This window comes from Elaeis guineensis, chromosome 4 (assembly GCF_000442705.2).
Source record: "Elaeis guineensis isolate ETL-2024a chromosome 4, EG11, whole genome shotgun sequence".
NCBI lineage: Eukaryota > Viridiplantae > Streptophyta > Magnoliopsida > Arecales > Arecaceae > Elaeis > Elaeis guineensis.
Genome location: NC_025996.2, coordinates 95,246,663 through 95,272,682, shown reverse-complemented (window position 1 = coordinate 95,272,682; position 26,020 = coordinate 95,246,663). Strand labels below are relative to the sequence as shown.

General features: G+C 41.3%; 1 protein-coding gene across 2 annotated transcripts in view; it reads left to right on the top strand.

Moving 5' to 3' along the window:
- The window catches only part of LOC105034223 (uncharacterized), a 50,915-nt gene extending 44,575 nt beyond the window's left edge, over positions 1–6,340 (top strand). For both annotated transcript variants that reach the window (XM_073256721.1, XM_010909278.4), the window contains exons 5-8: positions 667–775; positions 2,451–2,558; positions 5,448–5,588; positions 5,673–6,340. In XM_073256721.1, coding sequence (XP_073112822.1) covers positions 667–775; positions 2,451–2,558; positions 5,448–5,588; positions 5,673–6,023 — 709 coding nt within the window. In that variant the 3' untranslated portion in view covers positions 6,024–6,340. The remainder of the gene's footprint in view (positions 1–666; positions 776–2,450; positions 2,559–5,447; positions 5,589–5,672) is intronic.
- Positions 6,341–26,020: the final 19,680 nt, after the last annotated feature.

Sequence of the window (26,020 nt, the reverse complement as noted above, 5' to 3'; positions counted from 1 at the left end):
GAAATAGGGGCAACTCGCCCTTGTTTCTTTTTTATTTTTGTTGACTCATGGTGATTCAACTTTACCATGAGTTGGCAAAAATAAAAAAGGAACAGGAGCGCATCACCCCTGTTTCAATCCTAAGCAGGGTAGAGCCCCTTGGTTCTCCTAAGGCCTCCATAGGCCTCTAGCGGTCTCCAATGGCCCCTCCCTTTTCTTCCCTCCCTCTCCTTCTCTATCTTTTCCTCTCTGCCGAATTCCCTCTCCCCTGCCTTTTTTGTTGTGTCAATTTGGACCCAACATGGAACGGCACGAGGTCGTACCGAACCATGCTGCCAACCGACCGGTCCAGGCCCCCCAACCTTATATAGAATAAATGAAGAGGGGTAGAGCTAGATCTATATTCACATGGGATGTAGTAAGAAAGGATTTGATATCTCAACATCTTGCAGAAACTTTGGGCTAAACCGAGCAGAATGGAGGAAAAGCATTCATGTTGCTGACCCAACTAGCTTAGGATTAAGGCTTGATTGACTTGAGTTGAGTTGAGTTGTATTCTTATTGCTATATTGTTACTAATCTAGAAAACAAAAGAATTGAGAAACCCAAGATATTCATAGGGCAAGTATAGATATTATTGAAGTTTTCATCTGATTGTCATTTTGTTTTTTTCTCTAAATGTTGCAGTGTTAGTTGGACTCCTTCATTTTTGCTGAAGAGACACATCTTAACAGGAATTCATGATGGTCCACATGAACCATTTATAGCTGATTCTGTGGACTTCGTTGTTGGCCAGGTATGCATACATAGAATTTGTTGTTAATATGTTGTTGAATAGGTTATCATATTTTCTTCCTTTTTTTTTCCCACTGATGGCATCAATAAATTCTTGGTGTTCTGCCTTGCTAAAGCTGACTTTGTTAAAGCTGAATTTCAAGTCATATAATCTTTTTTTTTCTAGGCATGTTTCACCTGGTGTCCTTGTCATTATGATACTTTCACAATCTTGTATATCTACTTAATTCTACAAAAGCATTACAACATGCTACCTGAAGTTCTATTTTATCTAATTGAACATAGAATATATTGATGCTTGACATGGATTCATTTTGATCATTGAATTGTGTTAGTTGAATTTGATTCATGCTCTGTAAGCATTTCACTCTTTCAAAGTTGCAGACCACATCCATATGCTTGTGTTTTCATCTCTTGGATGTATTTGTGTGCATGTGTGACATGATTTCCTCGTTTTTAGTGTGAGACATGGGATTCACCCTTTGTTTTGATAGGTGGGGGGCTGTAAGATGGGTTTAACTATATTTTTGTCAAGTAGAATATCATTCTAGAAGTTTATCGACATGAAATATGGATGCAAACTTTGGGATCATCCATACCAACCCCTATTGCTGCATATTTACATCTGCCGATTCATCTCTCTGATGCACCTGCTTGGAATATTTTATGGTTCTTTCTTTTATTTTTCTTTTTTTTATTCTTCAATTTTCAAAGAATTAATGCCTGCATTTCCAAATGGATGCATGAAAGATTCAAGATCATTATTTATACATAGGATCGATGGATTGAAATTAAGCTGACTCATTTTTTCTTTATATTTGAAAGCATTCTTAGAGAAAATAATTTAAATAATATTTTACTTGCTGTAAAATTGAATCTAGTAATTATAATCAAAGAAGGTATACCATAATAGATGCCATATTCACATGCCTGTATGTTCCTGAGAGACAATACCACAAGGGCATGGAGGCTTTGAGATGCAAGCTTGAAGGAATTAAATGAAAAAGTGGTAGTGTCTCAACAGAGATACATGGTTTGATGACCTGTCTTGCCTATTCTCAAACAGTGCAGTTACAAGATAATCTCTATCGTGTCACATGTTTGTGAGTTTAAACTCATTTACGGGTTATATGAGTGAAAATTTTGCTACTCCTAATTTTGGATACATGGTGCATTTTTCCTTTTCAGCTTCATTTTCCCACTATGCTTTAAATCCTAACTAGTGCTGAGAATGTTTTCTTTGCCTCTCTCTCTACTTACTAGTCAATCCCTTTCTGGCAAGAACGTTACTATTTGTCCATGAAACTGAGGGTAGTCAAGTACAGGATGGTGTAGTAATAGTGCTGAAGACTAGCTTTATTTATTCTAGGGCCACAGGAGTTTTTATCATGGACGATGCTGGATTTGCTGTAGCACCAGAGTCCCGTGTGCTGTCTCTTGCAACTCTATATACAGGACAATGACAAGCTTGAATTAACCTGTGTTTGAACTTAAATAATTCCTGTAGTAATTTAAATTTCATCACGTATTTGTGGGCTGTTAATTTAAGTCTTGCATGCCTTGGAAGATGCAATGCTCCTTTTTTCCTTCTCCCTGAATATAATTTAATGGTCTATTGGGAACAAATGTTATTTCCCTTTTCTATCATAACATTAGCAATATTTTGAAATTTTCAGGTTGAGAAATTGTCAAGAGAGGATATTTCATCAAGGTTAACTTTGAATGTGAATGTCACGTCAGTTGGTCCTCTCTTACTACCAGATTCCTTTATCACTATAATGGATGTAAGTCATCCATATTTGCAGTCTTCAATAAATTCTTGTCTCTAATCATGAGTTATTTCTTATGTCATGTTTGCCAAGAGATCTATGAAAAATGGCTTTGAGAATTTAGCTTTCCATGTCTATGATTTAATGTTTCCATTGATAGTATGACATTCTGTCAGAAGGGAGGCTTTCCAGAACAACTTTTGCACCTATGTCCATCATACACACATACACCTTCACTCTATTTTGTTAAGAGCCCATTTCAATGTGCATATGCATATGGATGGTAAGTTTATCTTTTAGCAAGTCAATGAAAATGAAGAAACATGATAAGATGACTAGCATAATGTTGGGTAGGAGTGAGAAGATCTCTTGCTAAGATAGCTAGCATAATAACAAAGGACCTTAGGTACTGAGGAAGGTCCATAGTTAAATAAATCAGACTTAGGATGGGAAATGAATTCTGGAAAGAGGGAAAAATCCTTTAGGGTATTAGCTTTCTTGCACATAGTGATCTTCATTAGGATGAGCAAAGAGAAAAGGAACATAAGGATTGTTCTAAATTTCTTTCTTTTTTTTTGTTTTGGGAGGTGAGGTGAGTGGGGGCAGGGGGATTTATTTAGAAATTTTCTGACTGTAGTTGTTTGTGCTGTTATTCTTACTGCTACATGTTATTTTCAGTTATAGAGTCTAATAGGCCTCAAGGGTTCAGTTGTTAGGTGACAAGAGATAAGTTATGAACATTTGGATTTGTAATTTTCTGCATTTGAATTGTTGTGAAGGTTATTTGGAGCCAGATAACTTGCTTGAGGTATAAGTTATAAGATTTGGCTTTTATTTAGGAACAGATTATACTACTGTATTTTATTATTTGAAATAGAACAAGTACCTTCCACAATATGGACAGAATAGCAGTCATGTTAATGGCCATGAGGCTTTGATACAAGGCATATTGCATTTTATTTGGGCTTATAAGAAAAACTGTGAAAACTTAGTCAACTTTTATCATTCTTCTCCACAGATGATGCCATCACAACTTTATATTCTCTCTCTGTCTCATCTCTCTCTCAAACATAAACACAGATACGCACAAGGAGTGTGAGAAAGAGAGAGGGAAAGGGAACCTATTTTAGAATCAAATTTCCTTCTGAAAATGGTTGATTTAAAGGAAAAAAAAATAGTGTGACACCATTCAATGTCAAAGTTAACTAACTCAACACTGGAGCTTGTTTTAAGTTATCCGGTTTTTGAAAGAGCAGTAAACCATGTTAGATCAGTTAAAGAAGATGAATAATGGTTTGAGGATCACTGTTGTTAGCAACATGGAAAGGGCAACCATCTAATATGGTGGAACAAAGTTTTGAGGAAGCTGACCCCATTGAATAAGGTTCAACTAATATAATCCAACGTCCATTAATCTGCAAGAGAAGCAGGGAAATTTAAAAGCAATGATTAAGGATCGCGAGGGCCCCATTGTTTAAATTGATGAGATCACTGAAGAAACCGACCCATTCACTTAACTGTAGTAGCTGTAGCCTGTAGGATCAGCATTCACGATAATGTCTCAGCCATTCCATGATCATTTAAATTATTGTGAGATGGCTCTAACTTCTTATTTCACATTTCCTGAAGTACATCCAAATCGGTAATCATGAATAACTACTACCAATTATATAAAAAGACAATGTTAACCTCCATAAAAGAGTTGATGTGTGAAGATAGCATTTGCTTGTATGACCTTTGGGCAAGATGCATTCAGTGAAAATAAGTTAATGTAAAGTAGAAGCAGGTCTCAGAAATACATTAGTTTTGGTTTTGTCATACTGGATGAGTTTTGGTTTTTCTTGTGACTGATTTTTATCCTAGTCTTTACAATTCTTTCCCGAAAATCTAAAAGAGGCTCAGAAAAGTATGTTGAATTTAAGAAAATGTAAAAAAAAAGTGAGATAAGAAATAATTACAAATTTATTTTAGAGCATATAATACTATTGGAATGGATCTAGATGAAATCGAAGAAGAACAAAGAGATTTGAGAAATAGAGAGAAGGAAAACACGGCAAACACAAGTTTACATGGTTCAGTTACAGGCATACATCCAAAGGCGAGAATGAAGTAGAGATTTCACTATAATCAAAAAAAGGTTGGAGTACACACATAGAGCTACCTCTCAACAAACCCTAATCCAAGTACACCCTGTTTCACTCACCTTACAAAATGAGGCAAAAGAAGATGCATATCAACAATCCCAAGCCCTCCGCTACCACCACAGGCCTCACAAAAAGTTCTCAATCAGTTTCTTTCCCCAAATTTGTCAAACTAATCATGGATTGGGTGGATCAAGGAACTCGAGGCATACTAAACAGAAACTGTTTCAGGCCTTCTTTTTTGAGGGAATATACCATTTTTGGCCTTGGATGTACCATTTGGAGTTGAATGTGTTTTTAAGTACTTGTATTGGTTGCTGCCAATCAGACATGACATTAGATATATTGATGAAATTTGAGCTTGGGGATACCCAAGTTTGTGATACATATTTAATATACTAAACTTGGAATACTAAAATGCTTTAAGATCTTTCAGAAATTGCAAGGTTAAAGTTTAATTTAGAGAAAATGATTTCCCAATTTTACAAAGATGAGAAGTCATAAAAAATTATCATCAACAACCAATATGTACAATACATTTGGCCATGAATATATTTTGCCCTACAACTCTAAAATTGTCTCCAGTTTTGGATTGGTTCCTCTTAAAATTGAAACTTTCCTGTTTCATAATTTCCACTGAAACTTCAATCATGGATAGTGCAACAAGTCAGAATTTTTATGAGCTTTTCTATTTGATGCTTTAATGATGAACTAAAAGCCATCTCAACAATGTCATTTAAGTATTATATCTTGATCCTTGCAGACAAACGACTACTGTGCTGTTCCACAAGAACTGAAAGATCAAGTGAGTGAAAGATACCCTGGAGCAAGGCGAGCAGTATTAAAGACTGGCGGTGATTTTCCATTTCTTTCTCGCCCGGATGAGGTTAACTTATACCTTCAGGTACTTCAGCACTCAGCATTTATTTTTTTCGTCTCTGCACAATTTTTTTTGGCTTGCTGTCTGCTCATGACCAAAATCTCACAGCTTCATCTGAGACGAGTAGGACTCGAAGCAAAACCAGCTCTCCTACAAGGTGTTTCAGGAGATGGTAGTTCCGGGAGTTCTAGTGATGAGAAGAAAGGTGGAGGGCACTTGGATAAACCCCCAGAAGACCATGGTAGCCCTGGGGCAGGTGATGGTGGTGATCATCAGCCTCAAGCTTCAGGATCTGAAGTTCATGGTTTGGATGAACAGTTCTTGAGTAATAGAGAGATTACCAGCATGACCCTTGGGACTTTATTCTTTCTCATGCAAGCGCCATATATCCCATCTCTACTGGAATTCTACAAGGGTGCATTGTACATTACTTGCAAACGGCGGTCAGAATTTGTGTAAAATATGAAAGTCATTTGCTGAATGTTACTGTTCTCCAGTGCCTGGGCAAAATATACCGTCTCGTTACAGTGGTTGGAATGTTATTCTTCCAGAATGGCCATGGGCTGTAACATATAGGCACCCTTCTGTCCTTTCCATTTCCTTTTTGAGATTACCTTGGTCGAATGCCATGAGTGCATGAATTGTGCATTTCTCTGATCTAGGAAAACCACTTATATTCTGAAATTTGATTTTTTTTTTAATTTTCAATTTTGTAAAGAGTTAATTGATGAGAATCTTGTACCGGAGTTGTTGAATGTATTATTCTGTTATGATCATCAACTCTGGACACGTAATAATGTGCACAAATTACAGCCAAAGCCCACGAACTACAACATTTATCGGACATTAGGGGCCTGTTTGGCAAATCCAAAAGGATTGGGCTGGATCTCTCGTAAGATCATGGACAGACAGTTGTACGTAAGATCCATGTCAATCCAATTGCTCTCATTTCAAATTCTGTGAGATGAAAAAGAGACATTTATAGGCGTTTTATTTTAATCCTGCTGTCCAATGGACCTGTAGATGGGATTTAGACCAAAACTTGAACAGGCTTGTAGAAAAGAAAGGGGCTGGGCAAGCCCGATTCCTATAGGAAATCCAGCTCAATCTTGCTGGGTTTCCCAAATAGGCTCCAATTAAAATAGCATCGTGATGTTAAGATGGTTGATAACCAGACATTTCAAATAATCTTGATACACATTTTTGTAGAACTGTATGAAATGTTAATGCACATCCAGTAGCTTCAAGCAAAGGTAGCTAGGTGAAACCTTTGCCTTTTTTATGGCGGTTATTGATTCGTCATATTGATTGATCAAAACTCTAGAAAGGCTTACTTGGAGTTCGCGATGAGCCATTTTAAGTCCAGGCTCGGGAAGAAGGGGCAATAGGCCTAGGGGGGACGGTCTAAACTTCCAGGTCTGAATGGATGTCAGGCTGGCCAATGTTGAGTGGCACAACATGGGCCTTGGCTTAAAGAGGTCATTCAACTTTCAATAGCATTGAGTTTTTGATTTAAGCATTATTAGGCAAGCTTTATGCATTTCAAAGTGAAACCACGTTGCTCACAATTTGCAATAAGTGAAAAATTTTAAAAATAAAAAATTCTATATTTTTAACCTTACATTGCACATGCATGTATGCAATCACGCATGTGTGCAGATACATGCAAATGCAAGTGGAATAGACTTGGAGGACCAGATGATGAGAGTTTTGCAAGAAATTACATCGACCTTTTCAATTTGCAAATTCAATATCATTTTCTTATCTTTATAGATTTAGAAAGATTTTTGGGATTGGGAGAAGAGTACCCTTGCCCTTCTAACTTAAAATTTGACACCGGCTGACTGAAGTTTTGGAGCAGGACATGAATAGCTTCAGCAGAGTTGCTAGATGCTCTGCCGGCGGTCCTGAATGCCGAAGCTTCCTTGACCAAAGAAGGCCAAGACCTCCTGTGGGTTTTCTTCGTTCTGGTCGTCATCCTCTCCCTTGCACCTCCTTTACCTCTATGGTGCCAGATGCTAATGCTATCCCTATTGGGATTTGAAGTGCTGCCCCTGCTTCCAAACCCATTGATGACTCTCTTCCACCCATTTAGAATAAAAGCTCGAAGAGATTGTTAGGTGAACAACCCTCCTACACGCTTCAATGCTCATTAGTGGCAAACTGAGGGCCAGTTATAGTACCTCTACTTTGAATGGAGGAACTGGTACAAGTATTTACTTCACAACTCACGCGCTGCTTTGCCTCCTACTACCCCTAGAGGTCTTGATTTTAAGAGGGGTCGCTGCTTTCATTGTGGAGACAGGGATCACCTTAGGAGAGAGTGTAGAAAACCCTCTCATTTGTTTCAACTACAGTGGGCCTAGACATAGAGCCATCTTCTATCATCGTCCCTATAGATCTACTCCTCCCCCTGTTCAGCAAACGAAGATGGAAATCAGAGGCAGACCTCTGAAACTCCTTGCCTATGTGCCCCTGGATGACTTCATCTTGCAGCACTTCGGTTTCTCTCTCTACTACGGCATTGTTGGGATCTTAATGCCATGCTTGCTACGAATGGGGCGCCTAGAAAGTTTTGCCAGAGCGCCTTCTTTGAATCGTAGGGAGGTCATCTTGACAAGTTGCAGGGGGGAAATTAAAATTAAGCACTTCTCTTACAAAGTAACTCCTTGATCTCTTACAGATGGTGGAACTGTCTGCAAACTTTTCCACAGAGCCTTGGTCAAACTCTCCGGTCTTCCTCTCTTTCTCTAGAATCCGGATTCTCTCCGACGGATCACTATAGGGTTTGGCCTTTACGACCAAACTTCGCCGTCCTCCCTATCTAGACTGGACCAGGACTTCTACGTCATCCTCATCTTCATCGAGAATGCTGTTAGGATTCCAGAAACAATTGAAGTGATCTGTGGCGACCTTACCAAAGTTGTGATTGTTGCTGCCAATTCCTTCGTCGTTCGTTACGGATGAGCAATCGTAAAACGAAGTCTGCACTAACCAGAATTATCTTCGATGAAATCTTTCGATGTTTAAATTAGAAAAAAAATTTGAACAATAGTAGAATGAGAACAGTGACAGAACTCAGCGTCAAAAAAATGACTTATCGAAACTGTTGCCTTACCCTCTTTTTATAGAGTAAATGATCGCGGTATAGAATCACAGGGCGACAATCTCGCAATGGGTTATTAGTCCCATGGATTACGCCGTGATATCAGTGGAGTAACCGTCCGTGACGGTTATGATATATTTAAATGAGTCGGCCGACTATGCGTCGAGGATCGATTGTCGGTTAGTAACTCTGAAATACCGACGGTCGAAGTAGTATGTTGTCTGTAGAGTCCGAACATCAATCGCTTACCAATCTGGATCGGCAAAGGAGGTTCGGTCGGTCAGTTGAAAGTAGTGTCGGCCTGCTTAACCGACATATAATCGGTAGTCGCTTTCAGGGTCGTCCGTTTATTTGGTGGGTCAGAATCAAATGTTGGTCGGACTGTTCCAGAGATTGGTCGGCAAATGGGGGCCAGTCAGTTTTTTCCAACAATTGCCCCCCCCCACTTCTGAGTCCAAATGGCGAGACATCGCGTGCGTAGCTACGTGGTCGGTTACTTTGGACGAAAAGAGCGGTTATCCATCATGTCGAGTCTCGATTTTATCGCCACATTCTCCAAAATACGACCGATCATCCCCTTTGTCATCCTTGAACTGTCGTATCGGCAGAGAGATCTGGTGTCAGGCGTCGCGCGATTCAACTCTGGCTTGTAGATTCCTGCCATGTGTCGGGGCGTCATTGGGTCGGAGTTGTTCACGCGGATGGAGGTGATGTGGTTCAATCTGGTGCAAGTGCGTCGAACCGTGAGCCGGTGATGGGCTTAGATGTTGCCATGCGTCGTCATCTGGCATGGCTTCGATCTGGCCACTTTCATCCAATCTGTTGGGCATTCCTCTATATAAAGGGCCTTTGTCAGCCAGGTACTCATCCCTCATTTTGTCTTTTCTGGAAAGAGGGCTCTGTTAGAGAGCAGCTTTTGAGCAAAAACCACCTCTTGTCACTTTCTTCAGTTCCGATTCCTTAAGTACTTTCGATGAGTGAGGTTGTCACAGGGATGGTCGGTCGTGGGTTCCGATCGATGACTCTCTGTCGGACTCGGAGGTTTTTTCGTTATGGGGTCTGACCATTAGTCGATTTTGGAAGTAGCATCGTGCTTCAGGCCGATGTCAGCTTTTTACTCCTGGTGCTAATGGTGGGGCCGATGATCCGTTTCTGTGTATTCTGCATCCCCGTCTCAGCTGCATGATCAAGGTCATTTTTGTCAGTGGATGAAAATCTGAAGCCCGCCCCTAGCTCCTCTTCCGAGGAGGGTGCGGCCGCTGCTCGAGTTTCGTCGAGGATAGTTCGATTGTTGGTCGTACTCTGAAATCTTTTTTTAACTCCAATTCTCGATCGGGCTCCAACCAGGAGGGTGCAGTCATTAACCGCATTCTCCATGTAAAAGTGGACCAGGTTGCTGATGTGGTTGGCCAGGCTGCATGATCAGCTAACCATCTTTGCAGTCTGGCTCGATGCGTAGCTCTCAAGCTGGAAGACGAAATTTATCAGAGATGTCGATCCAAGACGGACCTGCCAGTTCTTCGATGGAATGAAGATTAGTCGGTGCCTTTGGTTTTTCTTTTTGTATGATCGAACTCCGATCCAATTTTGTAACTCCTCTTTTTAATAATGAAAGTTCTTTTCTAAAATATTTTTCTGTGTCATCAAATTTGTAGCGTTTGCTTGTTGATCTATCTCGAAAAGTAGATTGTAGATCCGACTATTTCGTGGACTTTGTGGAATCTACTAGTTGAGCGGTATCTGATGTATTTGGTTAGGATAACGATGGCAAGTCGAATATCCATCACCCAGACCTTGATCGGGCTCATACGTCGTATTGTCTGATAAACGGTGGCAAGCCGAATATCTCTAGTCTGACTGTGGCCATATCGTATAATTTCAATCCGACCTTAATCGTCTTGGCATTTTGCCTTTCTTAGTTGATGCTAAGTCAGCAAATTAGCCAGCTGCTTGGATCGTGAGTTGACTATGGGGAAGCACGACTTTCGCAAAGGAGATCTTTATTGCCGGCACTGGCCTCCCATTGATGTTGATAATCCCTCGACCAGCCGTCGCCGGCGCTGGCCTCTAGTTGAAGTTAATAGATCAGTTCTTTGGGAGAATCGGTATGTCGTCAGTGTCAAGATAGTCGATCCTCTGACTTTTACAGTGAAAGTCGAAGTATATTCGGTGTCGAGATCATCGATCTTCTGACTTTTATAGTAAAAGTCGAAGTATATTCGTGTTGGGAATAGTGTCCCAAAGCCAATCGTCAGCCTGTTGACGGTTGTGCTCCTTTTGTATTAGTACATGAATTATAAATAAATAAAAGTTATTTTGGTATTTTTTCATCACAAATGTTTCATCTTCTAATGAACTCCTGTGTTGTGGTGAAGTCCTTAGGACTATTTAGACTCGACAAAGGAGGATTTGTCGTTTAGTCCTTAAACATGTTCGCGACCAAATGATACGTTGTTACCAAGGACGACAACATTTATCGAGCATAGGTCGTTGTGTGCCATATGGGTTGGTTGTCCTCATAACCAAAGAGTGTGGAGACACTGGTATGGCATACAGGTGAGATGTAATGGTACATCTGCACTGAACGTGACCAACTCCGGAGCTATTTCTGCTGTCAAGATTTGCTCCGATGGGATATGGGTATAAATGTCCCTCCGACCTGAGACCGCTACGGTGACTTGCAAGCAACTCACTGCACTTAGGCACTGGACTACCTGAATTTTTAATTCAGTGACGGAAGGTTGCTGGGTGTAGTCAAGTACTTGACTTGTCGGTGCGTGTATCAAGATGGGATTGACCACTCCAGTTTAGGAGCTGTGTACAGTCGTGTTTCAATTTAGCAAAACCTTGGCCAGGGTAGTCCTAGTGAGGAGTCACAGGACTAATTGAGTTGAGCACGATTCGGATGATATCATCAGGGTTGACAGTTTAACTCTGAGTCATCCTAAACACAGGGGTCAAAAGGGATGAATTATACGGTAACCATATTCACGTAGGTTCTGAATGTTGCGATTGCGATTATTCGACCTATCCGGTCGTCGGGTACAATTGCTAGATGGTCACTTCGATTAGTACAGAAATTGATTCCTGTGCTACCGGCTTAGGTTCGAACCTGCGGGGTCACACACATTAGAGGTTCCTTTCTGATCTGATGGCTGATTATGAGTCTTATCTATCTGGGACTCTATGATTGAGAATTAGGATTCTCTAAATCATGAGTTCTACACATTTTGGGTACCGGGGTCAAAATTTTGAATTTTGAATTTTGAATTTGAAATTTGAACTCTTTGATCAGGGTTTCATATCGATGGTCTCTGATGCCTGATTACCCATCGGATTTGGACTCAACATTTATGAGAGGTTTAATTAGTGATTTAATCACTAATTAACTCAATTTGATTGAGTAATTATTTTTGGATCAAGTCCAATTGAATTGGATTCAGTTTGGATTGACCCGATTAGGTTAAATGTTGACCTAATCGCTAAGGTGGTTTAGTCCCTGATTTAATCAGGGGTTAGGTTTAGTTAATTCCTAATTTGATTAGAATTTTATTAAGTCTAATTAAGCCTAATTATGTTGGGTTTAATTTGGTCTAATTGTGCTCAACCTATTTTAAACTAGGTTGGCTCAATTTGAATCAAACCACCTTGTTTTAAATTTCCTGCGTCACCCAACTTCCTTGCACCCATTTGAATTCACGAGAAGAAACTTCTCGTGAAATTTTTCTCACATAAAACCCTTCCCCACGTCCTCATTTGTGTGCCATATGGATGGATAAATTAATTAGTTAGCCATTCAAATTCAAAGCATGTTTGAATTTGAATGGATAACTTATCACTTGCCCTTTCATCCTTATCCATTTTGTGCGCCACATTACTTACACGAGAAAAGGTTTCTCATGAAACTTTTTCTACGCACAAAGAGCCACGCCCCTTCTCTTCTCACGCCCAAAAGGATAGGGATAAGTTGGTTTTCGTTTGAATTCAAATTTGATTTGAATTCAAATGTGTAACCTCTTGTCTTTATCCTCTCACGCGGATAAGACACGTTCGACGTTGTTTTAAAAAGAGGAGAAAGGTGAGACGTGTGTAGAAAAATTAGGAGAGAAACTTTGGGGCGTGAGGAAGGCTTCTGCGCAAGGTGAAGGTCCAAAACCTTCCGAGAGAAAAAGAAAGAAAAGAGAGAAAATTGGGCGCAGGGTTTTTGGTGTGTACCCTAGGGTTTCTACCTAGGGTTCGGGAAGTGAGATTGGTGTGCCACGAGTGTCGTGAGTCCACCAAATTTCAGAGAGAGATCCATCAGCCTCTCAAGTAATGTGTAGATGATCCGAAGCATCCGAGAAGTCGGCACACATCGATCGAAGGATTCGATCAACATCTGCCATCAAAAGGGTGAAATCACGAACTAGCATTCGTGAGGAGCTGATCAGACGGGAGCTTCGTGTGGATGATCCGCAGAGGCCAGACAGTTGGGTGGCTGCGACGTGACGATCAGAGCCCTCCGACGGTGATCAGATTGCGGTGATCGACTACCCGCAAAAGGTGATGTGTTCTGAACACAGTACTGTAAAACGTTTACTGATTCAAATTTGAATTTCAAATTTAAATGCATGCTGTTGTATCATATTTAGATCCTAGTGTAGGGTTAATTAGTATTAATTAATGAGATTAATTAATAATTCCACTGTAAAATAGTAATTTTGAAAAAGTTTTAAAATTACCATTTTGCCCCTGCACTAAATTTTTGCTTCAATTGGTATCAGAGCCAGGTTCTAGAATATGATATACATATGCATGCGTAGATTAAGGTGTAATCTATAAGTTTAAATTTAAAATTCAAAATTCGAAATTTGAAATTCAAAAAGATTTGAAATTTGAAATTTGAAATTTGTTAGAAGTTTCAAATTTGAAATTCAAAATTTGAAATTTGAAATTTGGTTGAAATCTCAAATTTGAAATTTGAAATTTGAAATTTGAAATTTGAAAATTGAAATTCAAAATTTGAAATTCAAAATTTAAAATTTAAAGATTGAAAATTCGAAATTTGAAATTTGGTTGAAATCTCAAATTTGAAATTTAAAATTTAAAATTTGAAATTTGAAATTTGAAATTCAAAATTTAAATTTTAAATTTGTATATTTAGATATACATGATCCAAGTAGCAAGTAATCTAATTGGGTTGGTTGCCATGGCCATCCGGTCATAGGAGAAAAGTAGGGTTTAAAGGTCCTCTCTTCCCATTCGATGGGGTCTCCTAGGGCGGTAGGGGTGCCGATGCAATTATATCCCATGCCGATGAAGCAGTGAAAGGACTTAATTAAGAAATTTATCATGAATGTGTTAGATTAGATCTAAAAGAAAATTTATGATTTATTTTGAGTTATTTTCTGTTATGAAATGAGCAATAGAATTGCTGTTTATGAAATGTGCTGACCCGTTTGTGAAATGAGTTAACACATTTGGTGAACAGAAAATAAAATCTTTCAAATTTGAAAATTATTTTTGAAATGCCAAACCCTGACCCATCAGCCCAAGTACTTAATTAAAAAAATTAAGTGTTGTCTAGTAGGTCTAGAATTGTGAATTAAGACCTAAGACAATTGCATAAACTTTTGGGTCAATGGGTTAGATGAATTAGGTCCATAATTGGGTTAGACCTAAGGTTAGTTTAAAAAATGGACGAATTGGAGTAATTGGTCAAATCTAATCAAAAGTTGAATTAGATTAGGTTAAGGATACTCTAGACTCAACTTCAATAGTTGTAGTTGAATGGGTCCATGTCTTTAACTAGACCAAGATGGACTTAATTCATGGCTACGCGGTGGAGCTCTATTTACTAATTTGATCAAAATTAAAACTAATGAACCGGTTGGTGTCTAAGGTAAGTTCGGCAGTTTTGACCAGTGGTTCTTAAGCGGGAGCTACTCGCATTGATTCGATCATTGACGAGTTAATGGCAAATCCCCACCACTGATCTCACTTACCTGGCCAATCTGGTAAGTTAGATTTTGATTAGATCACTTGATGATTAGAGCTCACCCATGTCATTAGGTAAATCAGTATGACTGATTTAGGTGCTCCTAATGCCAGCTTTAATTAAATCTTTTTAATCTGACTTGGTGAAGTCAGTGGGAGGATTGAAATTGGCTGGATGATTTCTGCTCTACTATTCTTTAATAAAATCCTCAAAATTATTAGGTCCCTAAAATGATTAAGTTATAATGATAACTAAGTCATAGCCTCCCATTAAGTGAATGATAATGAGTCCATTAGTTCAATGATCATTGGAGGCCCAAAGGCCTGGTGCTCATTGGCTAATGAATTTTTATTCATAATATGATAATTTGATTGAGTCTTTCTGATGGTGGTTAGGTTGGCCGGCCAAAGTCGGGCCTGATCATTTATTGGTCCGATTCACTAAATTAAGTCATGTTAATGGTTGGACCTAACCAGATCTTTTCAGTGGAGGCCAAAGCCTACTGATTAGGTTCTGGGGCAAAAATAAATTACTAGAAGTTGTTTAGAGAAACAACTGGTTAAGAACCTACCCATAGATGCACATGGGTTGACCAACCAAAGTTGGGCTCGTGTGTAGTCTGTGTGGATTCTAGTACCCATTATGAAATTAAAGTAATTTCTCGAATTGGAGGATGAGGCTACCAGTTCGTAAAAATATTGGGAAAAACTTTAGACTAAAGTCCAAGTCTTTAGTATTAATTTATGTACTAATAGAGGTCTCGTTTTCCTTTAAGCAGCTATGGCCACTACCCTGTCGCTCCGGTCATTATTAGATAATGACAAGCTCATGGGACCCAATTTCGATAGCTGGTATCGAAAATTGAAAATCGTCCTTGAGCATGAACGGATCCTTTATGTAGTAACGGATCCAGCACCTGAGGAGCCAGCTCCGAACGCTAGTAAAGCGATCCGAGACACTTACTTGAAGTGGCTCAATGACCGCACCACCGTTCGATGTATTATGCTGGCAGCAATGAATGATGAGTTCAGCCGAAGGTTTGAGAACGCCCAGCCACAGGAGATGCTTCAAATGTTGAACGACTCCTTTGGCACGCCTGACGACGTTGAAAGGCACAAAACTAGTTGTGCTATTTTCAATGCTCAGATGAGGGATGGGGCCTCAGTCACTGATCATGTACTGTATATGATCGAGATGATTGAGCGCCTAAGCAAATTGGGTTTTCTCTGCACGAGCAGCTCGGTAAGGATGCGATCCTTAATTCCTTGCCCAAGTCCTTCCTCCCATTCCTTACTCATTTTTGAATGACAAAGCCTGCAGTAAACTACCACGGATTGTTGGGGTTGCTGCAGAACTTTGAGAAGGATTTCCAACTCCATAAGGAGTCGGTGAATGTAGTGGGAGGGTCTTCTTCTCATCGTCAACCCTTTGGGAAGGGAAGAAGAACAAGAAGAAGAAAAATAAGAAGGTGCAATCTCATGCTGGGACAGTAGCACGGGGTCAGACCAAGAAGTGCAAGCATGACCAGAGCCAGGCGGAGTGCTTCTTTTGCAAGAAGCACGGGCATTGGAAGAGGAACTGTCCTCAATACATTGCCTCCCTGGACCCGAACAGGCCAAAGAAGAAGCAAGGTAATTATATGATAACTCCTTGCAACTTTTCGATTTGTGATACTACTGCCTGGGTATTGGATACCGGAAGCCCTTATCATATTTGTAATTCGATGCAGGGTCTGCAGGTCAGTAGGAGATTTGATGAAGGCGAGAGGTTCCTGAATGTTGGAGATGGAAGCAAAGTTCCAGTTCTAGCTTTAGGAATCATGAGTCTTGTAATCAATTCTCGTAATGTAATTCTGAGTGAATGTCACTATTGTCCAAGTTTTTTATTAAATATTATTTCTGTAGGCCTTTTGGCCATGTACGGTTATGATTTTTTAATAAAAAAAATATTTGCAATATCATTTTGAATGGTGTTACAATATTTGTTGGATAATTAAATAATAGAATTTACTTACTATCACAGCCTGTTAATGTGGTTCAAAAATTCGGTAAACGCTCTAGAATAGATAATGTGTCAGAAGTCTACCTTTGGCACTGTAGGCTAGGTCATATCAATAAGAACAGGATAAACAGGTTGGCTCAAGAAGGAATTCTTGAAGTTAGTGATTGTGAATCACTTCCAACCTGTGAGTCCTGTCTTCTTGGAAAGATGACCAAGTCATCTTTTACTGGAAAAGGTGAGCGAGCCAGTGAACTCTTAGGTCTGGTACATTCTGATGTATGTGGACCCATGAGCTCAAGTGCAAGAGGTGGATTTTTCTACTTCATAACCTTCACAGACGACCTATCTAGGTATGGGTATGTCTATTTAATGAAGCATAAGTCGGAATCATTTGAAATGTTCAAACTATTCCGAAATGAGGTAGAAAAACAAATTGGGAAGTGTATTAAAACTCTTCGATCTGATCGAGGAGGTGAATACCTTTCCAATGAGTTTCTGACGTATCTAGGGGAGAATGGGATTCTCTCTCAGTGGACTCCTCCTGGAACACCACAGCATAATGGTGTGTCTGAAAGGAGGAATCGGACCCTGTTAGACATGGTTCGATCCATGATGGGTTTGCTGGTCTGTCGATCTCCCTCTGGGATATGCGCTCGAATCGGCTTGTTACCTTCTAAATAAAGTTCCGAGTAAGTCTGTAGCCAAAACGCCATATGAGATATGGATAGGACGTAAGCCAGTACTCTCGCACCTTAGGGTTTGGGGTGTCCGGCTTATGTTAAACGTTTAATTACAGATAAGCTTGGACCTAGGTCTGACAAGTGTAATTTTATAGGGTACCCAAAAGAGACCAAAGGGTATTATTTCTACCTTGCTGATGAGCAAAAGGTGTTTGTCAGTCTTAAGGCAATCTTTTTAGAAAAGGAGTTCCTTAGTGAAGGAACTGTTGCCTCTAAAGTCGAACTTGACGAAGTTCGACAGGTGGAAAAACCGACACATGTTACTGAACCTGAACCGGATTTGATTAGATCAGATCCGGAGCCCATTGATTATGCACCCTTAAGGCGGTCTGGTAGAGTACCACATCAACCGGACAATACTATGGTTTCTTGATCCGGGATGGTGATCCTATCGAACTTGATGAAAACGATGAGGATCCGATCACCTACATGGATGCAATGCAGAGATCTGACTCTGAGAAATGGCTAGAGGCCATGAAATCCGAAATGGAGTCCATGAAGGTCAACGATGTGTGGATATTGGTTGACCCATCCGAAGGAGTAAAACCCATAGGGTGTAAGTGGGTCTTCAAAAGGAAGAGGGCGCAGACGGAAAGGTGGAGACCTATAAAGCCCGTCTGGTTGCCAAGGGATATCGTCAACGTTATGGTATAGACTATGACGAGACATTTTCTCCTGTGGCAATGCTCAAATCCATTCGGATTATGCTTGCGATAGCTGCCCATCTGGACTATGAAATCTGACAGATGGATGTGAAGACAGCTTTCCTAAACGGAGAGCTGGACGAAGAGGTGTATATGATACAACCTGAAGGGTTCACATCCACAGATGAGTCTAAGGTGTGCAAGCTACAGAGGTCCATTTATGGACTTAAGCAGGCATCTCGGAGTTGGAACATACGTTTTGATAGGACGATCAAAACGTATGGCTTCGTTAAGAACGGAGAAGAACCCTGCATTTATAAGTGGGCTAATGGTCCAGCAGTAGTATTTCTTGTATTGTATGTGGATGACATTCTCTTAATCGGGAATGATGTCCCTGCATTACAGGGAATAAAGATTTGGCTATCGTCACAGTTCTCCATGAAGGATCTGGGAGAAGCTTCCTACATCCTAGGGATGAGGATCTATAGGGATAGATCCAAAAAGTTGCTTGGCTTATCCCAGTCCACGTACATTGATACTATGCTGAAAAGGTTCAGCATGGAAAATTTCAAGAAAGGCTATCTACCGATAGGCCATGGAATTTCTCTCTCGAAGAGGGATTGTCCGACAACACCTCAAGAGAGAGAGCGTATGGGTAGGATTCCATATGCTTCGATAGTGGGATCTATCATGTACGCCATGACATGTACACGACCAGATGTGGCATACTCACTAGGGTAGTGAGTAGATACCAATCTGATCCAGGAGAGAATCACTGGAAGGTTGTTAAAACCATCCTGAAGTATTTAAGAAATACTAAGGACCAGTGGCTTATATATGGTGAATCAGACTTGAGACTTATAGGGTTTACAGACTCTAGTTTCCAGTCTGATCGCGATGATAGCAAGAGTGTGTCAGGATTTATTTTTACCCTTAATGGTGGGGCTGTCTGCTGGAAGAGTTCCAAGCAGCACACTGTGGCTGATTCAGTATGCGAGGCGGAGTATATTCTGCATCAGATGCTGCCAAAGAAGCGGTGTGGCTGAGGAAATTCATCACCGAGCTCGGAGTAGCACCCTCCCTTGTTGGTCCAGTTCTGCTCTACTGCGACAGCTCTGGAGCCATTGCTCAGGCGAAGAACCAAAGGCACACCAGCGGACGAAGCATATTCTGCGCCGCTACCATCTCATCCGGGAGATCGTGGATCGAGGTGACGTCGACCTTCAGAAGATCGACGGGAAGGAGAACCTGGCCGACCCATTCACTAAAGCCATTGCGGTGAAGGAGTTCAACGACTACAAGTCGAAGATGGGTATTAGATACTGCACCGATAGGCTTTAGGCCAAGTGGAGATTGTTGGGAATAGTGTCCCAAAGCCAATCGTCAGCCTTTGACGGTTGTGCTCCTTTTGTATTAGTACATGAATTATAAATAAATAAAAGTTATTTTGGTATTTTTTCATCACAAATGTTTCATCTTCTAATGAACTCCTGTGTTGTGGTGAAGTCCTTAGGACTATTTAGACTCGACAAAGGAGGATTTGTCGTTAGTCCTTAAACATGTTCGCGACCAAATGATACGTTGTTACCAAGGACGACAACATTTATCGAGCATAGGTCATTGTGTGCCATATGGGTTGGTTGTCCTCATAACCAAAGAGTGTGGAGACACTGGTATGGCATACAGGTGAGATGTAATGGTACATCTGCACTGAACGTGACCAACTCTGGAGCTATTTCTGCTGTCAAGATTTGCTCCGATGGGATATGGGTATAAATGTCCCTCCGACCTGAGACCGCCACGGTGACTTGCAAGCAACTCACTGCACTTAGGCACTGGACTACCTGAATTTTAATTCAGTGACGGAAGGTTGCTGGGTGTAGTCAAGTACTTGACTTGTCGGTGCGTGTTCAAGATGGGATTGACCACTCCAGTTTAGGAGCTGTGTACAGTCATGTTTCAATTTAGCAAAATCTTGGCCAGGGTAGTCCTAGTGAGGAGTCACAGGACTAATTGAGTTGAGCACGATTCGGATGATATCATCAGGGTTGACAGTTTAACTCTGAGTCATCCTAAACACAGGGGTCAAAAGGGATGAATTATACGGTAACCATATTCACGTAGGTTCTGAATGTTGCGATTGCAATTATTCGACCTATCCGGTCGTCGGTATCATTGCTAGATGGTCACTTCGATTAGTACAGAAATTGGTTCCTGTGCTACCGGCTTAGGTTCGAACCTGCGGGGTCACACACATTAGAGGTTCCTTTCTGATCTGATGGCTGATTATGAGTCTTATCTATCTGGGACTCTATGATTGAGAATTAGGATTCTCTAATCATGAGTTCCACACATTTTGGGTATCGGGGTCAAAATTTTGAATTTCGAATTTTGAATTTGAAATTTGAACTCTTTGATCAGGGTTTCATATCGATGGTCTCTGATGCCGATTACCCATCGAATTTGGACTCAACATTTATGAGAGGTTTAATTAGTGATTTAATCACTAATTAACTCAATTTGATTGAGTAATTATTTTTGGATCAAGTCCAATTGAATTGGATTCAGTTTGGATTGACCCGATTAGGTTAAATGTTGACCTAATCGCTAAGGTGGTTTAGTCCCTGATTTGATCAGGGGTTAGGTTTAGTTAATTCCTGATTTGATTAAGATTTTATTAAGCTAATTAAGCCTAATTATTTGGGTTTAATTTGGTCTAATTGTGCTCAACCTATTTTAAACTAGGTTGGCTCAATTTGAATCAAACCACCTTGTTTTAAATTCCCTGCGTCACCCAACTTCCTTGCACCCATTTGAATTCACGAGAAGAAACTTCTCGTGAAATTTTTCTCACATAAAACCCTTCCCCACATCCTCATTTGTGCGCCATATGGATGGATAAATTAATTAGTTAGCCATTCAAATTCAAAGCATGTTTGAATTTGAATGGATAACTTATCACTTGCCCTTTCATCCTTATCCATTTTGTGCACCATATTACTTACACGAGAAAAGGTTTCTCGTGAAACTTTTTCCATGCACAAAGAGCCACGCCCCTTCTCTTCTCACGCCCAAAAGGATAGGGATAAGTTGGTTTTCGTTTGAATTCAAATTTGATTTGAATTCAAATGTGTAACCTCTTGTCTTTATCCTCTCACGCGGATAAGACACGTTCGACGTTGTTTTAAAAAGAGGAGAAAGGTGGGACGTGCATAGAAAATTAGGAGAGAAACTTTGGGGCGTGAGGAAGGCTTCTGCGCAAGGTGAAGGTCCAAAACCTTCCGAGAGAAAAAGAAAGAAAAGAGAGAAAATTGGGCGCAGGGTTTTTGGTGTGTACCCTAGGGTTTCTACCTAGGGTTCGGGAACTGAGATTGGTGTGCCACGAGTGTCGTGAGTCTACCAAATTTTAGAGAGAGATCCATCAGCCTCTCAAGTAACTGTGCAGACGATCTGGAGTATCCGAGAAGTCGGCACACATCGATCGAAGGAGTTCGATCAACATCTGCCATCAAAAGGGTGAAATCATGAACTAGCATTCGTGAGGAGCTGATCAGACGGGAGCTTCGTGTGGACGATCCGCAGAGGCCAGACAGTTGGTGGTTGCGACATGACGATCAGAGCCCTCCGACGGTGATTAGATTGCGGTGATCGACTACCCGCAAAAGGTGATGTGTTCTGAACACAGTACTGTAAAACGTTTACTGATTCAAATTTGAATTTCAAATTTAAATGCATACTGTTGTATCATATTTAGATCCTAGTGTAGGGTTAATTAGTATTAATTAATGAGATTAATTAATAATTTTGCTGTAAAATAGTAATTTTGAAAAAGTTTTAAAATTACCATTTTGCCCCTGCACTAAATTTTTGCTTCAATTTGGTGTCAAGATTGTCGATCTTCTGACTTTTACAGTGAAAGTCGAAGTATATTCGATGTCGCTTTAAAATCACAGTCAAGATGTCGATTTTTGCAAGAAGATCGAAATATAATCGACATCGAAGCAGTTGATTCTCTGGGTGGTTGCATTCGGAAAGAAGTCTTATTAGCTAATTGTCGATACAACAACAATGTCATAGTGAGGAGTTTGAATTCCTCGAACATCATCTTCCAAGAGAGTTATTACATTATGGAGCTGCAATCGCTTCGTTGACTCCTCGTCAGAAGTTGCCCTTCGGTCTAGCTGTCTGGAGATCATGTTGATGACTTCTGCAGTCGGTTGGTTATTCACAGCTTCCTCAGTCGGCTGGAGTCGTCGATCGACAGGAGGTTGAATCGGTGGGTCCCTCCGATATTTCTCGAGGTAGCCTCATCGAATCAAGATCTCTATCTCATCTCTGAGCTGGATACATTATTCGGTATCGTGATCATGATCATGATGGAACCGACAGTACTTCTTCCAATTGCGGCCTTTCGACGGTGCTCTCATCTATAGAGGGTGTCGTAGGTATTCTGCTCCTTCGATCTCTATAAGAATCTGCGCATGAGGAGCAGAGAGAGGAGTGTAAGAGTCATACCTGTCGTAGTTCGGCCTCACTCCATCGTCGAGGCGAAGTTTGTTCATCTGTAGGTGGTTGACTTGATTCAGTCGGAGCTTCTTCTTTCTTCTGTTTCTTCTTCTTCTGACCCTTGCCTTCTGTTTGGTGTCGGTCAGAAGCTCCTTCATCCGCGTGCATGTATTTGTATGCGCGCTCCAAAAATTCAGCATACATCCGAGGGAGGGTCTTATCTAGTGAGTACGTGAATCAAGACCCCCTCAGACCTCTTTTCATGGCCGATATGGCCATGTCTTCGTTGAGGTCTTGATCTCAAGCGTGGCCGTGTTGAATTGGACCACGAAATCTCAGAGTGTTTCGGTCTCTCCTTGTTTGATCAAAAAGAGACTATCCGAGGTTCGTGGCAGCCTCCGACTGGTGTTGAAATGGGCCACGAAGGAATGTTCCAGCTGCTCGAAGGAGCGGATATTTTTCGACTGAAGCCCAGAGTACCAGGCTCGAGCAGCTTTCCAAAGTATAGCCAAGATGTCGATGTAGGAGGGCATCGGTTGCTTCCTGGATTGTCTAAGAGCCTTATAGCTCCCGAGGTGATCGATTGGGTCGATGGAATCATCATAGGGCTCCACATGCGACATCTTGAATTGAGTCAGGATCGGTTCATTCAAAATAAGTCAGGAGAGAGGCTGGGTGGTATGGAAATTGAAGTCGTTTAACGATTTTTGACTGTCTGTTTGGAGCTGGATGAGTCGGCGATCGATTTTCTCGAACTTACGTTCGTAGTCTTCAAGCCACCGGTGGTGGGAGACTTCGGAGGTTGATTCTCTCGATGAATTAGAGGCAGACGGTGTTTGCAGTCGCTTCCCCTTCCTTGCTCGATCTAACTAGGAAGGAGAGGGGCATCATGAATGGTGGGTGGCACGTCAAGAGTGCCGTAAGTACCGCTGCTCATCTCATTGAGAGAGTCGAGATCGCCGCTCTGGTGGAGGAGACGGAGATCGTCACGGATGATGGTGGCTATGCTTGGAAGGCGCTGAATGCACCACCGGTTGCTCCACCGACGGTTGTGGTGGCTAGGTTTGCTGTTGTTGGAGGCTTTTGACTGCCTCCATTAGGACGTTCATTTGTTGCACGATCATAGTAATCTGAGTGTCTGTGGTAACCACAGGATGTGGAGACTGGGCTCTGCTACCGAAGGCAAGGGAGGGGCCTCTTCCCGATGGGAAGAGTGTCTCGTCGAGCCGATCGTGTTGATTGTTGAGCTCTAGTTCTCGTTATTGCGAGTTTCCTTCTTGCCACTGTCTTCCCCCTACCTGATGCACCAATCTAATGCTGTCAATCTCCTCGTCGCCTGTTTGTTGGGAATGAGCACATGCAAAACAAAATCCGCACTGACCGAAGTTATCTCCGATGAAGACCCTTCGATGCTTAAGTCAGAGAAGGAGACTGGATAATAGTAGAATGAGAACAGTGACAGAGCTCAGCGTCAAAAAAATGGCTTACCGAAACTGTTGCTTTACCCCTTTTTATAGAGTAGATGGTCGTAACTGTCGGATATGGTCCCGCATTTAGCGGTGTAGAATCACAGGGTGGTAATCTCACAATGGGTTATTAGTCCCAATAGATTACGCCGCAATATCAGTAGAGTAACCGTCCATGACGGTTATGATATATTTGAATGAGTCGGCCGACTATGTGTCGAGGATCAGTTATCGGTTAGTAACTCTGAAATACCAACGGTCGAAGTAGTCTGTTGTCTGTAGAGTCTGAACATCGACCACTTATCGATCTGGGTCGGCAAATGGCGTTCGATCGATCGGTTGAAAGTAATGTTGGCCTACTCAACCGACATATAGTCGGTAGTCGCTTTTAGGATCGTTCGTTTATTTGGTGGGTCAGAGTCGGGTGTTGGTCGGACTGTTCCGAAGATTGATCGGCAAATGGGGACCAGTCAGTTTTCTCCAACAGTGATCGAGGACATTTCATCAGCCCACCCACCACCTCTAATCTCAACCATTTTCAAAATGCAGAGGATGCTCTGTCCTCAATGAGGATGGGATGGAAATGCCGTTTCATCATTCCTCTGGTTTTCCTTCCCCCAGTAAGAATCTCTTCATCATCACCGCGACCCTCTTGAAAGCTCATGAGAATGTCGAACCAGAGTTGGTACACCTCTGTTGAATGCAGCTGGCGAGTTTAGACTCTCTGAAACCTTTGCCATGCATCAAATCAACACCTTTCCAAACCCCATCCTGTTGCCATCCTCCACTGCCCTTACTTCTCCAATTGCTCTCGAGTTGTATGGAGGAATCGCTGAGTCACTTGCCGACTCAGGCAACCTAGGCGCGTCGCATGTGTTAGAGACCCTACAAGCACCCACTACTCTAAGAGGCACGGCTGCCTTGGTTGTGCGAGTCCAATTTTGTGTATTTAGGACCTATTTTTTTATGGATAAATCTCATAAAAAAATTGATCAAGTTTCTTATTGACCAATTTACTCATATTTTCGTGCTTTTCAAGATGGATAGATTTCTTCTCCTATTTCTATGCCTTCCAGATCCCATGCCTTAATTGACCTATTCTATTTCTCTACGTGAACCTTATCTAGCTCGATCAATTTTCAAATTCTCTCGCCAACTCCAACCCAAAATTTCCTCCCCACCGCGCCCACCCCCCCCACCCGATCGAAACCCCTGACTTTTGGCCAAGAGAAATCATGCATTTGTCCTCTTACTTTGGGCCTTCACCTAACTTTAAAACCTTCAGCCTATCTTTAGAACTCGCCTTTGAACGCACCTTGCCAGTTCACAGACTTGCACCTCCGTTCCTTGGTGTCTCTCGACACATCTCTCCCCTTAAACACCAGACCTCTTCAACTTGCAGCAACATCCTATCACCCCATAGACTGGTACACTCGTCTTAAGGCTGCTCGGCTGATTGTGCTCCACCTTCATCTACTACTTTCGGGGCCTCGCATGCGAAGGAGTTTGCATCCACTCTGGAGTTGCATATCTCCTAGCAAACAGCCAACTCCTTAAGGATGACTTAGTTCACTCCGGCACCGATGGGATTGGGGGCTAGGGTACCATGAAAAAAGTGCTTCAGTCGGTCAAATTGGCAATTGCGAAACTCCTCCCTACTAGGAAAAAGAAAATATTTTCTGAAAACAAAGATGAAAACTTCATCCTAGTGGTTGAGCAATCTTCTGAAGATATTCTCTGCTCACCCTCTTCCTGAATCTTTCAATCCATGTCAGTTTGATGCTGACAAGTATGCTGTTGAAGACAACTGCCAAAATCTCATCCTTCATCTTTCGCATGGGCCAGACTTGTCGGCTGGGGGAAAAACTGTGGAGTTAGTCTCTCAGATGCAGAAGCAGATCGTTTTGCAAAAATTTTGCTCACCGTGGAGAAGGGCAAAGCTTTAATCACTTTAGCACCCTATTGTGTTCTATTGTGGTTAGTGGTCGTTCAGATCCTGGTGAATGATATATCTTT